Below are 15,780 nucleotides of genomic sequence, written 5' to 3'. Positions count from 1 at the left end.
TTTGGCAGGGAGGTTCACATGGAAGCAGAAAGAACTAAGATCTAGTCCTTGGTTGGAGATCTTGTTATGGTTTTGTTTATTAATTCTTAGGATAAAACACATCAAAAAGATGCAGAACAGAACTGGGTCCTCCACCCTCCTAGAATAAGCAACAGCTATGGGTTGGTTGGTTTGGGGTTTTTTTTTATCTGTGGTTTAGTCTGGGGCTTTTGCTGCCACTAACCCCAGTGATTTTTCCAGAGTTTGAGGGTGTGACAGGGATGCCACCCCACAGTGCCCCCTGCGTCTTCGCAGAAACAGGGGACAGCACTGCCTGTTGCAGCTCTCAGAGGCGTCTCCCCCTCCCCATGTTTGCTAGCCCAGCTTCCTGCCTCCAGAGTGGCCTCACTCCCCCCACGCCTGACCACCGTGTGTAAGGCTGGGTTCAAGGCACAGCTTCATAGTTAACCTCTTCCTGCAGCTGAAGCTCCCTGGCCACTTCCCCTTGCCATGCCATAACCCAGGCTCTGGGTTTTATCACTGAGCTGAGCTGGAAGTCAGATGACAAAATATTATGTGTCGTAGCACATCAGTCTGCTCTACAACCCAGCCCGTGCACTCAGTCTACTCTTTCATAAACACAAATAGCGTGCAACCCTTCCTGTTATGTGGAAGGCAAGAACTGGACCTTCACACAAGGTTATCTCCCACATTTGTACAGAGTCTGGTGTAGTTCTTGGTTTTGGCTTTCTCATTAGGCTAAGTCTGGTCCACTCTTCTGCAGCATTCAGCAGCCTGCAGGCAGCAGACCAGCTCCCTTAAAGGACACCTTTCCTGGATGTAAATGGTAAGGTAACATCTGAGTTATGCTGAGTGCTACACTGGAGCTCAGTCTATAATTTTGTCTCAGTCTAGTCTTGCTGGACCTGGAAGTGAAACTAGGGTTTGGTTAATGGTCACATCTGCCAGGCTTCAGGATGTCCTCTTGACAACCTCCCCATTTCACCTTCTTGCTGTTGTTACCCACCTTGCTCCCCACAGTCTTTGGCCCTGCGGTTTGTCAGTGTTACCTGCTGCAGCACCACCAGCACCACCAGCCGCAGCACCACCAGCAAAGCTGCTTTAGGGACAGTCACACATGATGTTGCTGTCTTTGCTTCCTGCATACATGTTTCCATTTCGACATACCCTCCTACCAATTCCTCCAAACCAAATACCCATAAAAAGAAGAAGTAAGCACATATTTTATCTTTCAGGTGCTCCTTCACTGCTGTTGAGAAACCTTCCAAAGCTCATTTCTCCACAGCTCTTTGCATGCAAAAAGGCCTGTAATTAGGTGGCAACTTCAGAGCCTATCTTTGCTTTCTAGTAGGCCAGCATAATTATCTCCTCCCTTAGATGTCATATGCTTAGTACAATGACCATGCTGTTCCCAAGGATGGAGCACTGAGCTCCCCTTGCTCTAAGCCAGGGGCTATTCTAGGCATTAGTCCTGCAAAAGGTTCAAAGGGGACAGTTCTTCTTCCTTCCGTAGGATTGTATTTAACAAAACTCCATGTCACGAGACTTAACTTCACCCCTACTTTATTTCGCTCCAGTGCTTTGGGGGCTGCCAGACCGAGCAGGAAGAGCCCCTGCTAACGCTGCAGCTCTGCCAGCTCTGGCTGCCCACAGTAGAAGAGCAAACCCCTTGAGGCACCATTTCAGACAACTTGGTTAAGCAGGTTCATCCTTGTCTATGTGTGCCTCCGAGACTTTGCTCAGCGCTGACCCAGCTGCTGCCATGGATGGCAACAGGTCTCTGCAGCTATTCTCTCTGCAAGTGTGGCTATTTTGCAGTGTAGATAACACCTCATTTTGCAAAATCCTAAACAATTTCTCACCTACCCGACTTCTCAGGCCCTTCGACATACATGGCCATAGTTATTTAGCCACCCAGCATGCCATAGCGCAGAGTGTACCAGGGATGTGAGGAAATTCTTTGAATTTCAAACATATATGTTTACTGTGAAGGAATCCGCAGCTGGAGGGGGGAGCTGTGAGAATGCAATGCCAAGGAAATGTTTGCTGAAAGCATTTAAAAAATAACCAGAGCACGAAGCAAGGGACAAAACCAACATTTTGCTGGGAGTGCAAAGCAGAAACGAGGACTGTATTTAGGAGCGTAGATGGGACTCTACCAAACTGGTTTTGGATTGCCCCCTGCTCCTGGCTGGGGAAGGAGGAGCGGGCAGAGAAGAGCTCCAGCCTGCCCCAGCAGTGCCAGCTGGGCTCTGCGGGGCGGCCGCCCACCGCAGGCAGCCGGGCTGGGGCTGCAGCCTCTCTGCTGGCTGGAGCGGAGCTGACACTGGGGAGCTCCACCACTTGCAGCCTCAGGAGCAAATCCTCCTCTCAGCCTGACAGCATGGTTGATTTTTTCCTGGCTCCTCCAATGAGACAGATTAGGCCCCAGAGCACCACTTTGGGGCTCTTTCTGCACGATATCCCTTGGAAAGGTGCCTTGCTGCCACTTTCTGGCATGCCAGCCTGGCCTACCGCTGTCTGAGGCTGGGCACACGGGCATGGGTTGGGAGAAGGGTGTTTCAAAGACTGGCAAGGAGCTTCTTGCAGCTCCAGCCTTGCAGGTGCCCGAACTCCCCCTGCACCCCGGGCCCCCACCCCGCTGCGGGATGCATGGGAGCTCCAGTGTTCCCATCAGTCGGCACTGCACTGTCCTCAGGGGAGCCGGCTGCAGACCACGGTATGCGGCCAGCAGCTATTGACTTATTTTTCCGTGCATGGCCGGGTAAGTAACCTTAATTAAAAACATGAAGCCCACAGTTTGTATCACATTCACGATGTTAAACAAGCTCTGGAAATAGAAACCCTGTTTTCATTTAAGCTTTTCAACTGTGATCTAAGTAATAAAATATGGAGGGGGCGGGCGTGTGTGAGATTTACATGTGATGATTTGGGAGATCTCGCTGGTTTAGAGGCTTGTAAGGCGCCACGGTGCCAACTGCTCCTGCCGCTGCCTCACCGCGCTTGGCAGCGCCTGCCCCACACAGACTTTTGGTTTTTTCCAGAGCCGCTTTCCAAATGCTGATTTCTGCCCTCGGCTCTTGTTGCTGTGATTTATTCTGGGTGTGGGTGTGGGATCTGCCAGGCCCTCAGCAACCTGCTGCCCTGGCTGCCTGTGCCCTGCCTGGCTCTGGGCAAGCAGGCAGGCGGGCAATGCACACCCCCACCGCTCCTGGGGACCACGGATGTCCTTGAGGACAGCCACGTACCCTGCAAGTGCAGACAGTGATCCCCTGAGCCCGTGCCCAAGCAGCACCATCATCAGGAGACATGGCGGAGGATTATCCTTGCCTTCCCGGTTCCTCCTGAGCCACCACACAGGGAATGAGCATCCACCCCACCATGGCGGGCAGACAGGAGGGGATGCTCTTCTGTGGGCACCTGCTTTACAGAGCACCCTGCCAGTGCATGGGCTGACCCTGCTCCAGAGGCTGCCTCAGGCTGCAGGGCCCACAGAAACCTGCTGTGCCCCATCCGTGCTTCCCCTCGGGAGCTGTGGGCCAGAGCCTGTTCCTGCCCTGCCAGAGGGGTCACCCCTGACGTGCCAGAGGGGCTGGGAGAAGGGAATAGCAAGACAACAGGGCAAATACTTGTATGAGGCTGCAAACGGTTGAGATCACCTTCCCATTCCTCTGGAGTGAGCAGGAGCCCTCAGGAGCTTGTTTTTGATCAAGCCTGTCACTTTCTCAGTCTCCTGTTGCTGTAAGGTAACAACACTTCCCAGGTCATAAACAGTTCAGCTGGGCATGGCAGTGATTGGAGCTGCGTGTTTTGCAGCAAGCCCCTACTAAGCGCGTTAGCACAGACTAACCGGAGGCACTCGTCCCACTGTGTCCCCGTATGGCCCCTTACCCCCCAAGCTCTTTCTGAGTGCTCTGGCCAGGGCATGTGCTGTGGGGGAGCCTCGAACAGGGCTTTGCCCAAAGGCCCGTGGAAGTGTGGGGTGCATGGGCTGCGCAGAAGCACTCCCGCGGTCATTTACGCCCATTTCTATCCTTTGTTTTCTCAGCTGGGGACTGGCAGCAAGTTGTTGGTGGGTTTTTTTCCCACCCTGGGGATGGCGATTTTTCTTCCTCAATGATGGGGCGTCTTCAGCGCATTGCCCCTCCCCAACCTCCCTCCTGGTTCCCTTCGGCAACCGGAGAAATTACAGTCGGGTGGGTGATCCCCGACGCCAGGGTGCCCCTCTTCCAGGGACCCCCTTCCCCAAAGCGTGCGGCTGTGTGACGTCGCAGAGAGCGCCCGTGACGTCACGAGCCCGTGACGGAAGGTTGCAGGGAGGGGTGCAGGTCGCAGAAAGCACCCCACGGCGGGGCAGAAACGGCGCGGCAGAGCCCGGGAGGGGGGACGCGACGAGCGGGCGGCGGTGCCCGGGGGCAGGAGCCGCCGCCGTGCCCCGCCGCGGACCGGAGCGGCCGCGGCCGCAGCAGGTACCTGCCCCCGCAGCGGCTCCGAGGCCGGGAAGGCGGCAGCCCCCGGTCCGCCTGTCCCCGCCGCTCCAGCGCCGTGGGCCACGGAGAGCCGCGTACCCCCTCCGCGGTGGCCTCTCCGGCCCGGGAGGGCGGGAGGGGACGAGGCCAGGGTGTTGGAGAGGGGAAGGGATAAAGCCGGTAGCGGCTGTGCAGACTCAGGTCCTTTGGGGTCACGCTTGCGGGGACAAGGACGGGGACAAGGAGCCCGCGGGGAAGCGAGGTGCCGTGGGGGCGCGGGGGGGGTGCGCGCACGGGGGGGTCCGCGCCGCGCACGTCCCGCCGGGCCCGCGGGCGCAGACGGCTGCTCCCCGTTCACCCGCGGCGGTCACATAACGTCTGAATTACATCCTTGTAAATATTGACTGTGGCCATCTTCTTCGTTTCTGCGCACAGTAACCGAAATGTTAAGCCCGGCGGAGCCGGGGCCGGGCTGCTGCGCCGCAGGGCGGCGGGGGGTGCGGAGCGGCGGGGCAGGGGGAGCCGGGGGGGCCGGGGCACATCCGCGGGGGCGCGCCGGCCGCGCCGGGGATGCTAAAGGGAGCGGGCTGTCTCCCGGCTTGGACTGCGGTCTGATTTATAATCCTTGGCCGGGGGTGGGGGACGGGACGGGGCGACGACACACAAGAGGAGACGGAGAAGGGTGGGGGGAGATGTTTCCTGGTCCGGATTCACTAAACGCCGGCGTTAATGAGCGGCGCGAGGCTGCGGCTGCCGGCACGGCCGCCGCCGCGCCGGCTGTGCCCCGCGCCCGCCCGACGGGGGTCTCTCCCGCGGGCAGCGTGACCCCAGCCGGTGTCTTCAGCCGCCTTCCCCGGGGCACCCCCCCCCGTGCACACCGGGGACTGCCCAGCCGTGCACCGCCGTCCCCTCGGCTGCCCCTCGCCGGGCTCCTACCGCCCCTCACGCACCGCCCCCCGACGCCGCGTTGCCCGGGCGGGGCCCGTGCCCTTGCTGGGGCTGCTGGGGTCCCCTCGCCGGCGGTGCCCACCCCCACCCCGCGCCCCGGGGATGGGGATCGGCGGTCCCGCCGGTGTGAGTGGCTGCGGGGCGGCTGTGCCTCCGGGCGCCGGCTCTGCGCATTTGGTGGTCGTTAAAAACAATTCGTTTCCCTCCCCGTTTGGGGAGGGGGAAGGGGGAAATCATTCCAGGGGAGGGGAGGGGAAGGGAAAGGGGAAAAAGAAGGAGAGAGAGAGCGCAAGCGAGGGAGAAACACCAAACCTAACAGAAAACCCGCGCTCCGAACTATTGCGACACGGAGCGAGGAGCGCGGCGGAGGCTGGCGGCGAGGTGCCGAGACGTGGGAGCGGGCCGGGCCGAGGGGGCCGTGGGAGCGGGCCGGGCCGCGGGAGCGGACCGGGCTTGGCGGGGGGGGGGGGAGGCCGTGGGAGCGGGCCGGGCCGTGGGAGGGGCGGGCTGCCCCCTCCCCCCCCCCGTGGGTGGGCAGGCGGCGCCCGGTGCCTCCGCGCTGCCCCCCCCGCCGGTCGCGCCGGGCGGGTCTCGGCGGTTCGGCGCGGCTGCCCGGTGACCGCTGCCGCCTCCCCGCAGCGCAGAGCGAGCCCCCGCACCTCGGAGCCGGCGGCCAGCCCGACGGCGGCCCCCAGCCCCCCACCATGAACACCATCGTCTTCAGCAAGCTCAGCGGCCAGGTGCTTTTCGAGGAGGACGCCAAGGAGCGGGAGCGGAGCGGCCGGCCCTACGTGGGGGTGGTGGAGGGGCCGCACCACGCCGAGGTGCTGCTCCCCGACAGCCCGTCCATCAAGGAGAGCCTCAGCCTGCGCAACCGGCGGACGGGGTATGCCGTGCGCTCGTCTCCGCGCCGCGCAGCGGCTCCGCGGGGCGGCCCTGCGTGCCGCTGCCGGCGCTCCCGGCCGCCGCGTTAGCCGGTTTGGGGTTGCGAGACGGGTTTCTGGACGGGTCCTCCCCCACGCCCCCGGGTCCGTCCTCTCAGGGACCCTCATTCCACAGCTACGGTGGGAAATTCCGGTAATAGGTGATGCAGAGGCGTCCGATGGGGCTGGAATGTGCCAGACAGAGCGCTCCTGTCCTGCGGTGTTTGACCTCCCCCTCTCTGCCTCCAAACAAAAACAACCTGGGGCTCGTCCGGTTTGGTCGGGCGCTTCATGTAATTAAAGCCCCCCAAAACAGAGGCGAAAGGTGGAACGCGTGAAACCTGGGGGACGGGTCGGCCGCGGGGCCGACCCCCGCCGGCGGTGCCGGGGCAGCCGGTTCGCGGCCGGGGCTGAGGCGGGCGGGCACTGCGCGGTCCCCAGCACTTGTTCCGCCGTCCCCGCTGGTTTGCAGCGCGCTGGGCGAACGGACGGGAAGGAGCTGCGTTGTCGGTGCGTTCCCTGGGATGGGATTTAAAACGGACTAGCGCGATGCCAGTCAAGGGCTGGGCAGGGTGATGTTAGGATAGGGTTTGCTAGGAAGGCAGCTGAGACTGAGCCGTCTGCGGCTGATTTTTTTTTTTTTTTTTGGTGCTGGAACAGGTGAAATAGGTGATGAGAGGACGTGTTAGCTCCGGGCGCGTTGTCAGCCGTAGCTCGAAGAGCTGAACCAGCGAGCGCGGACCAGATATTTCGGGTCAGCTTTACAAAGTAAAGACTTAGGAGCAGAGTCAGGAGGCACCGAAACCGAGAAATCCCGAGGAGCTGTTTTTACTGCCGAATTTCCACCTTAACGATTGCATCAGCTCGTACTCTTAACGGCGGTGCTGGGTGGTAGGACTCAGGTTAGGTTTCATCGAAATGTTACTAGCAGACGATCGCGGCGGAGCTGGGTTGCCGAGGGAGCCCTGGACGAGGCAGCGCCCGCGGCCGCTCGGCCCGGCTCGGCTCGGCTCGGCAGGGCTCGGCACGGTGCTGCTCGGCCCGGCCCGGCTGGCCTGGGCTCGGCTCGGCGCGGCTGGGCTCGGCCCGGCCCGGCTGGCCTGGGCTCGGCTCGGCTGAGCTCGGCTGGGCTGGGCTGGGCTGGGCTCGGCTCGTTTCGGCCCGGCCCGGCTCGGCATGGCGCGGCTCGGCGCCGTGGCGCCCCCTGCCGCCGCCGCCCGGAGCCTCCGCGCCGCCCTGCTGCCCGCCGGGCGCGCCGCCGGCCCCAGCCCGCCTCTGGGTTTTCCTTCTGGTTCCCCCCGCTTTGCTCACTGGCTTTTTATTTTCGACCGGTTTTTTACAAAGAAACACCTTTTCCTTCTTTTAGTTTTTGTTTTCTAACGGGGCCTGACTTTCACTCCCCCCGGTTTAACCTTTTTTCCCCGGCGGGCGCGGGGCTTCGGGGGCTGCCGGCGGCGTTGGGGAGCGGCACGCCGGCTCCTCCGGGAGCACTCCTCGCTGCCGGCTCCGAGCGGGGAAACGACCCGGGAGGTGCTCGATGCCGCGGGTATCCCTGACTATGACTGGCAAATAAACGGGGGCGGGGGGTCAGGCGCGGCTGGCCCCGGGGGCCACCCGCACCGCAGCCCTCTTCTCCCGCGGGCGCCGCCCTGGGGTGCGCGGCCGGGGCCGTGCGAGGCCGGCCCTGGCCTCTCTGTAAACGCACCGACCACGCGCCTGGCAGACGCTGAGAACCCAGAGCATCGGGACACTCAAAGGCCGCACCGGCGGAGCCCCCGCCCCGCTGGAATCCCCGCGGCGGGGCCGCCCGGGCCCCCGCAGCATCCCCACGGCCAGTGCCCGGGGCCCCGAGCCGGCCCCTCTGGGTCCGCTCCCCCGGACCCTCCACCGGGAGTCCGGGGGAGCTGCGGGCACCGCCTCCTCCTGAGCAGCCGGCCCGGGGCGAGGGTTGCGGCCGTGGGAAGTCCCCGGGCACCCCGCGAGGACGGGGTCCGGCTCCCCCCCGGGCAGGGCCAGACCCGGGCAGGGTGCACCCCGGGGCTGGGGCAAACCCCCCCCCCCCCCCGGGCCGGGTTCCCCCTGGGACAGGGCGCGCATCCCTGCACGCCTCCCGCAGCGGCGGCGGCGCCGGGATGCTCGGCGCCCTGCCCGGGGCCGGGGCGGGGGGGTCGGGCAGGTGCCCGCCGCCCCCCCTCAGCGCCCCTTCTCCGCGGCAGGGCGCGGCAGAGCGGCGGGAAGGTGCGGCACAAGCGGCAGGCGCTGCAGGACATGGCGCGGCCGCTCAAGCAGTGGCTCTACAAGCACCGCGACAACCCCTACCCCACCAAGACCGAGAAGATTCTGCTGGCCCTCGGCTCCCAGATGACCCTGGTGCAGGTAAGAGAACCCCTTACCCCCACCGCCGGCGGCTGCTCTGGGGCGTTTCATGACCGGGAGGGAGAGGGGCAGCACCAGCCAAAGCCCCTCTGTGAGCTGAGCAAGAGGCAGCGCCGGGCGTCAGGGGAGGCATCCGTGCAGCCAGCGAGGCCAGGGCTCCTCAGCGCATCCTTCCCTCTGCCCTCCCCAGGGCTCCCCCTCCAGCAGGACTGTATCCCCCAAACACATCCGGGCTATCCCGGCTGGGGAGGCGCTGAAGGCAATCGGCAAAAGTGTGTGTGCTCTCCCTCCGAGGAAAAGATGCCCTCATCCTTTAATCTCATTCATAAATAGAGTGGAAATATTTTTGCTTAGTCTTTAAACATCTTCAGGTTAAAAAAAAATAATCGGTAATGGGAGATTTCAGCACAGAAGAGGAATTGTAGAGGAAATTGTAGGGAGCTACTCTTTTCCCTTTTGACAATGGGCGAGAATGGAAACGGTTACATTGTTCTGATAATAACCATCACCTGTTGCACAGACCTTAGTGTTACTACACACACTGTGTGCGGCGGCTCAGCATGCAGGGACTGTGCTTCTCAGTCTTGCCGGAATTATCATTATAGTGTAATTAGACATGGGGAGTAATTGTTTTGCTCTCAGGTAAAACTCCCCTGAAATGACTGGCAGCTGTGTTGCAGTAAGAGGTATAAAGTTGGCTGCGAACGTTTATAAATCTTATTGCTTTGTTCTCTTTGCCATCTGGCACTCTATTGAAATATGGGTTAAATGCTATCGGTTGCTGAGTGATGCTATCTCACGTCTGGATGCTGCAAAGATTTATGCATTGTGAATAATCCAATTTCCTTACTGCAAGCTACTGCTAGGTGCATAAAATGAAACACATGTGTTTGCAGGATTGGGTCCTCAGCGCTCTGCCTAACACATTATGCGTCACTTTGCAAAGGACATGAAGATATCAAAATAACATGAAGTATTAGAAGAAGGAGGTGGTAATTCAGCATTATTATTTTGAGTGCTCCTTCAAAAAAGCCTGTGCTGTGAACTTCGATCCTAGTAATGGCGAAATGGGAAACTTTTACACTTTAGTACCTTGCTGTGAAACTTGCACTAGAACAAACAAGATAGCTTTGACAAAAATAATATTAATGTCTCAGAAAATGCCAGTTATAACTGGAAGATATAGTTAAAACAACTTCTCTTGCTTTTAAAAAATATACATGAAAGGTTTGCTCGGACTTTTAAGAATATGATTACATAAACACTATCCATTCAATGCCATAATTCAATAGGAGTAGCTTATTGGACTATGGCTTTTAGAATATTCCTGTATTTTTACATGAGGTTTAAAACGTACATCCAGAATACATGTTGGGAGACTTTCACAATAATGACATCTTCAGGAGTTCTTCTGTTCTTTTATAAATGCCTCGGAACAAACAGACAAGGGAAAAAAAACTGGTGGTTTTTTGCAGTATTTCTCTTGTGGCAGCTTTGATAAATCCTGATGGGGATATGCTGTGTTAGCCTCTATAAAAGCAACAGGTGAGCCATGGCCACTACTCCACAGAGTTTTACGATCTACGTAAGGTGTAGAATTAAATTAAAAAGAAACACGGAGGGCTACATTTATCTGTTAGACCCCCATGACTCTAGTGGATTTACGCTGAAGCTGAATTTGACCAGCCTCATTTCTATGAACTGTAATGTTTGAAAGAGCTGTGCAAACCAGCACATCTATCTTCATTTACAGAAGCACACCATCAAAAAGAAACCCCAGATGTTTCTTCCATCATTTGGGTGCAATGCTCTTTTAATCCAGGAATACGATAGCGTCTGTACGAGAGGTAAATACATCTGTGTGGCACCAGCAGTAATTCCTGAGCCTGGAAGAACAAAACAACACACACCCCACATCTACTTTTCAGATGCCCAGGAAGAACAAGACTGTAATCCAGATCAAAATTCTTGTTCTCTGAGAATGAGAGAGAAGGTGCCAGGCTGTGATCTCAGTCACGCCGGGTACATCTGAAATAGCTTCCCCGAAGGCTGTGCTCTTTTAGCTGAGTGCTGTAACCAAGGGCAGGCTCGGGACTGGGCTTTGGTGTCTGTTGGAAAGCTTTGCTTCTGTCCCAGGAGGGGCACTTTGCAAAAGCATCAGCCAGGGTCTCCTGTAATTGCTTTTCTAATCTAGTAACACCAGACGTCGTCGGAGAACCAGGAATCGGCGTATGATGTTTTCTCCGGGTTACATGCCTTCACGTTTGCTGACCTTTCTCATATTTCCTGCTCTTCTTCCGCTTCTCGGTGCTGTGCCGTGGTGTTTGCTCTTGGTGGGAGCGGATACTTGCCCCCACAGCTTTCCACTCCTGTGGAGGCTGTTGTCTGCTGACAGCTGTTACCTCTCCCAGCATCCCTCGTGTGCTGATGCCTTGTTGGAAGCCCTAAGGAAGGCAAAAGATACTGTTGAAAATCCCTTTGAGTTTCCGCCAAAATGCTGTTTAGGGAATGAATGGTTGGGGTTTTTTGTTTTTCACCTGACTGCCGACCTTGGAAAAGGTCTTCAGCAGCTGCCTGGAAGATGATGTTGGTCACAGTAATACTGATAATACAGCTGTAACTCTTCTCCACATGCTTTTCTTTCATCTAATGAACCTTATTCCAGTATGTGTATGATATATACGTACTATCTAGCCACAGGAGCTTTTGCAGGACTGCAGCACAGATAAAACCGATCCTTCTGTGAGACAAGGAGGTGAATATCCAGCCTTGTTTTCTACTGTTACTATTAGGACAGTATCTGCATGTCAGATCTTCCACAACTTTATTTTCATTAGCTTTGCTATCACCCGGTTGGCTGGTTTTAAATTAATTTATTCTACCTCACTAATATTTTGGCTTAACCCTGTGTTCCTGGGTACAGTGGGACAGCAAGGGGGCTGTTCCAGCTGCATGTCCGACAGCACTGCAGAAGGAAAGTCAAACTCTTTCAAGGAGGTAGGATTTCGCAGGATTCATAAATCATCTTGTTTCTTAATAAGTAATAGTAAAACCTGGGGCAAATTCTGGGCTGACTTATTCCTGAGCAGGCCAACAAGGTCTTTGGGAGTCCTCAAAGCAAATGTTACTGCAGCTTTTAGTGGAACAGTCCAAAGTCTTCTACTTCCCCAACTGCCAAAGCAGGAAACAAAAAAAGCAATATAGTTTGAAAAGGCATTTTATGTTTTACTCCAATTAGATTGCAATTCAGAATCCAATAATTTGTCCTATTAATATGCTACATTTTCATTTGTATTATTACCACAGTGCTTGATTTATTTTATTTAAATTTTGGTTTAGATGTTCTTGTGAAATAAAAAAGAAAAATGGCTGTATATTCCTTCCAGAAAGAAACATGAATGGCCATATTGTTGAGGAGAAGTTTTTTGCAATACTAGGAATATTATACTGGTCATGTGCTGCTATGGATTTAATAGTATTCAGATTCATAAAGGCATATCTGAATTACTGGAGGAGGAGAATCGCTTGATTTCTGTTCCCTTTCTGAAACTTTGGCCACTCTTAAGCAGTGAAGCAGAACAAATTACAATAAAATTGAAGAGTCTCTTCAGAAGTAAAGCCAGAGGGTCGATATTTCATGATGCCGATATAAGTACCTGATGCTCTTTGGGAATGACTGAGCTGCTGTAAAATATGAATGCTGGAAAGCACATCTATTATCGTTCTCCTTGGATTTTGTCTTTTTACTTCTTGAAGAACTACATGATTGTTACTTTCCAAGAATAGTGAGTTTCATCATGTGTTTTTTCAAGATACTTAGTTCTTTGGGAGGTTTCTGAGACACAGATTTTCCCACTGGCTTGTATGGAAATCATTGTTTTGGGTTTTTTTATTATTTTTGGAGGTCACAGTAGTGTAACTTGGGACCATGGTAAAGGATGGATGGCTTTTGGCAGCTTTGGTTGTTTCTTTTTGTAATAGCTTAAGTAAGTGTGGTGCAAACAGGCGCTTGTAGTGAGTGGGACCTACAGCAGTAGGCATGCAACTTTTTAAAGACCACATGGATACACAAGGTAACATTAGGGGTGGCTGAAATTAGTGACAAAACTGTCCTTGGCTTTAAGGGGGCCAGGAACAGCCTGTAATAGCTCAGGCGGTGGCCGGAGTTGAGAGTGAGCGTGTTGTCTGGTACAGCCTGTGGCCGTGTAGCCTCTTCCAGTCCACGATCCTGGAGGTTGTCCAAGACTGAAGAGTGGGAGAGACATTGAATCTCTCGATGTCTTAGCGATCAGGGTTTTCCAGCAACATATACCAGTGCCCAAGAGCAGGAAAACACCCAGAGATACCACACCATAGATCTAGCCTAAAAATCTCTTAAGTGGATTTGCCTAACTTTCCTTCAGCTTAATGGGCCTCATTGTAATTGCATTTTGGATACGAGTTTCTGGAGTGAGTTTGCTGCTTTGTGCTTTAGCAGAAAGCTTCTCTTGTATATGCTGACTTCAGGTTCTTTCATAATGATCAAATACTACTATTTCCTCCTCTCATAGCAGAAGACTTAAAATATGACTCATCTTTTCATATTGATATGCAGAAAGTAAAGCATTGGTATGGGGAGAATGAGCCCAAAATAAACCACGAGTACCATGCAAAAATCACTCCTGCTAAATTTAATTGGTTTTTTGTATGAGTCACACTAATACTAGCCTATCTTTCTTTTCTGTACATGCCACTTCACTGATGAAATATTTCAGTATGTAATGAAATGGAGCATAATGAAATCTTTCTCATGAGAGGTTGGAAAGCTGTCAGTTTTGTAAGATGCTGCAGTAACTGCTATAATACTCAGTGGGACCCTGGATTGACCCATCTCTATTGTTACATACTTGATTTCAGAGTTATACTAAATCATGCAGCAGCCAGGTGACTGCTGCTTCAGCTGAGCAGTCTGGAGTGAGTTTGTTAACGGCATTAGAAAGTGGATGGATTCCAGCCCACCCTTTCTGGTTTACTATAATGATTGCTGTGTCAATATGATGAATATAAACAAGTAGCCTTGGAAGAGAATGAAAATTACTTATTCTTCTCTGCCAGCCACAGTTTTGGTCTTCTAACCTGTCATAGTAAACTACATGGTTCGTAAAGGTATGTGTTTGGCCTCTGAGCGCTGATCCAGGGCTCACTGTATTTTCGGTGGAAGCCTGTTTCATGTAAACGTGATTTTAAGTAAAATCAAAGTGACAGGCTTAAGGCGCCACAGCTAAGTTCTGGGTGTGACTCTGAACTGAAGTTTTGTTTTTCCTTTAAGCAGATAGTATTTATTTTTCTCATAATCACCCTAGAAGAGATTATCGATCCAGAATAATTAGCCAAATACTTCTGTGCAATTTATACAACCTTAGCTACAATAGACAGATGAGAAAACTAGGGCCAAAATCCAACACTGAGGTCTACAGTTTGGCTTTCTAGTAGGTGGGGTAGCATGCATTGATAAAACATGTGTTAACTTGCTTTGCAGGTTAACATAAATTAAATGCTATGATTGTTCCCAGGTCAGAATATGACTGCAGTAGTCTCCAGCTTCCTCTGTGTGCACTTTCACAACACAAAGATGTGAGTGGGGCTATAGACTCCCGACATTCTTTACATTCTCCTTTGCAAGTAATGCTACTCTGCCTCCTTCTTGCAGAGGTCATGTCAAAATACACTTATTCCTGCAAGGAGTAAATAGCATTTTTAAGACCTGATTTATCATTAAACAAATAGTGTTAGAGTGTAGGTAGCTTGCCTCTGTTCTTGCTTGTAGTAAGGTTATGGAAAGGTCACTCTGTCAGTATCAGTATTTCTTCCTATTTTATGTATTTTTAAGTTACAGTAGAATCACGGCCAGCATTTTCTCAGGTATGCTTTCATGCAAAGTCACGGCAAGTGCGCGCATCCCATTTGGTGGTTCGATTAGCACTGCTGGCACAGAAGACCATACCGTGCCCTTTTGCTCCTTTGGTGCCTAAAGCACTGTGAAATCCTTGTGTTTGAGCCTGACTTTGTGGTGACCCTGTATGCTAGAAGGATACTAATGTGTATTCATTTTGCAATGTCAAACTCTAGAAAATGCTCTGTAGCTGAGAAGGAAGACAAGCCAGTCTCTTGTTCAGTAGTCACCTTGTGAGGAATCTGCATCTTCACTGGTTTTTAGGGTTTCCACAACAGAAAGAGTTCATAAAAGCTGCTGCTCTGTAGAGCAAATGGTTGATTTCTGCAGTGACTCAAAGTACGTTGTATTCTGTGTAAGACTTTCCTGATACCCACTACCTGTCAGACTTAGAGTACTGATAAAGCACGAGGCAGAATGTGGGCTTTTACATAACAAAGTTCAGAATGGGTTTTTCTGTTCAACAGCCTTATTGTAGCCTACATAAATGTCAAAGGCAAATTGAAGGTTAATATTGAAAGTTCAGGGCATTACCTTTAAAATAAAAAGAGAAAGATGAATATAAAATGAGTATTTAGGGACACCTTAATTAAAACCTTGTTAGTAATGAGGGTTTGCTAACACTTGCGAAGGGTGGGAAGCCTGAACCTGCCTTCTTGTCTGAGGTTCCTGCTCTGCTCAGTGATAGTTTCATGGACTCCTGTTCATGTTTCCTTTGTTTGCCATTTTCTTAAGGTATACGTAAAACTCACAAAAACTCTATGGGTTAGATTTGTTTATTTGCATCATTTCAAGGGAAACTAATACATTCATTTGTATGCAGGTGTCAAACTGGTTTGCCAATGCAAGACGTCGCCTGAAGAATACTGTCAGGCAACCAGATCTTAGCTGGGCTTTACGAATAAAACTGTACAACAAATATGTTCAAGGAAATGCTGAACGACTCAGCGTGAGCAGCGATGACTCATGCTCTGAAGGTTTGTTGATGCTCTTTTCATCAATTTTAAACCAATTAAAATATATTCAGAAAGTACCAGATACCCTAAGTTAGCTCTGATTTCTCACAAGATGTCCTCAGTGCATTCATCTTTACGTTTTATGAATTAGGTGCCATTTTTGGCTCCCAAGTACT

The 15,780-nt window shown here is 53.4% G+C and overlaps 1 protein-coding gene across 4 annotated transcripts in view; it reads left to right on the top strand.

Annotated features, from left to right (window-relative positions):
• Positions 1–5,699: 5,699 nt before the first annotated feature.
• MKX (mohawk homeobox) overlaps positions 5,700–15,780 on the top strand; it is a 48,098-nt gene continuing 38,017 nt past the window's right edge. For 2 of the 4 annotated variants that reach the window (XM_052804895.1, XM_052804915.1), the window contains exons 1-3: positions 5,968–6,303; positions 8,557–8,716; positions 15,472–15,625. In XM_052804895.1, coding sequence (XP_052660855.1) covers positions 6,122–6,303; positions 8,557–8,716; positions 15,472–15,625 — 496 coding nt within the window. In that variant the 5' untranslated portion in view covers positions 5,968–6,121. Of the gene's footprint in view, positions 5,799–5,967; positions 6,304–8,556; positions 8,717–15,471; positions 15,626–15,780 lie in introns of those variants that run through there. The other 2 variants (XM_052804903.1, XM_052804910.1) reach the window with 2 other exon arrangements.

This window comes from Harpia harpyja, chromosome 1, assembly GCF_026419915.1.
Source record: "Harpia harpyja isolate bHarHar1 chromosome 1, bHarHar1 primary haplotype, whole genome shotgun sequence".
In the NCBI taxonomy this organism is placed as follows: Eukaryota; Metazoa; Chordata; class Aves; order Accipitriformes; family Accipitridae; genus Harpia; species Harpia harpyja.
The sequence above is the reverse complement of the archived record's forward strand: the minus strand, read 5'-3'. Positions and strand labels throughout refer to the sequence as shown.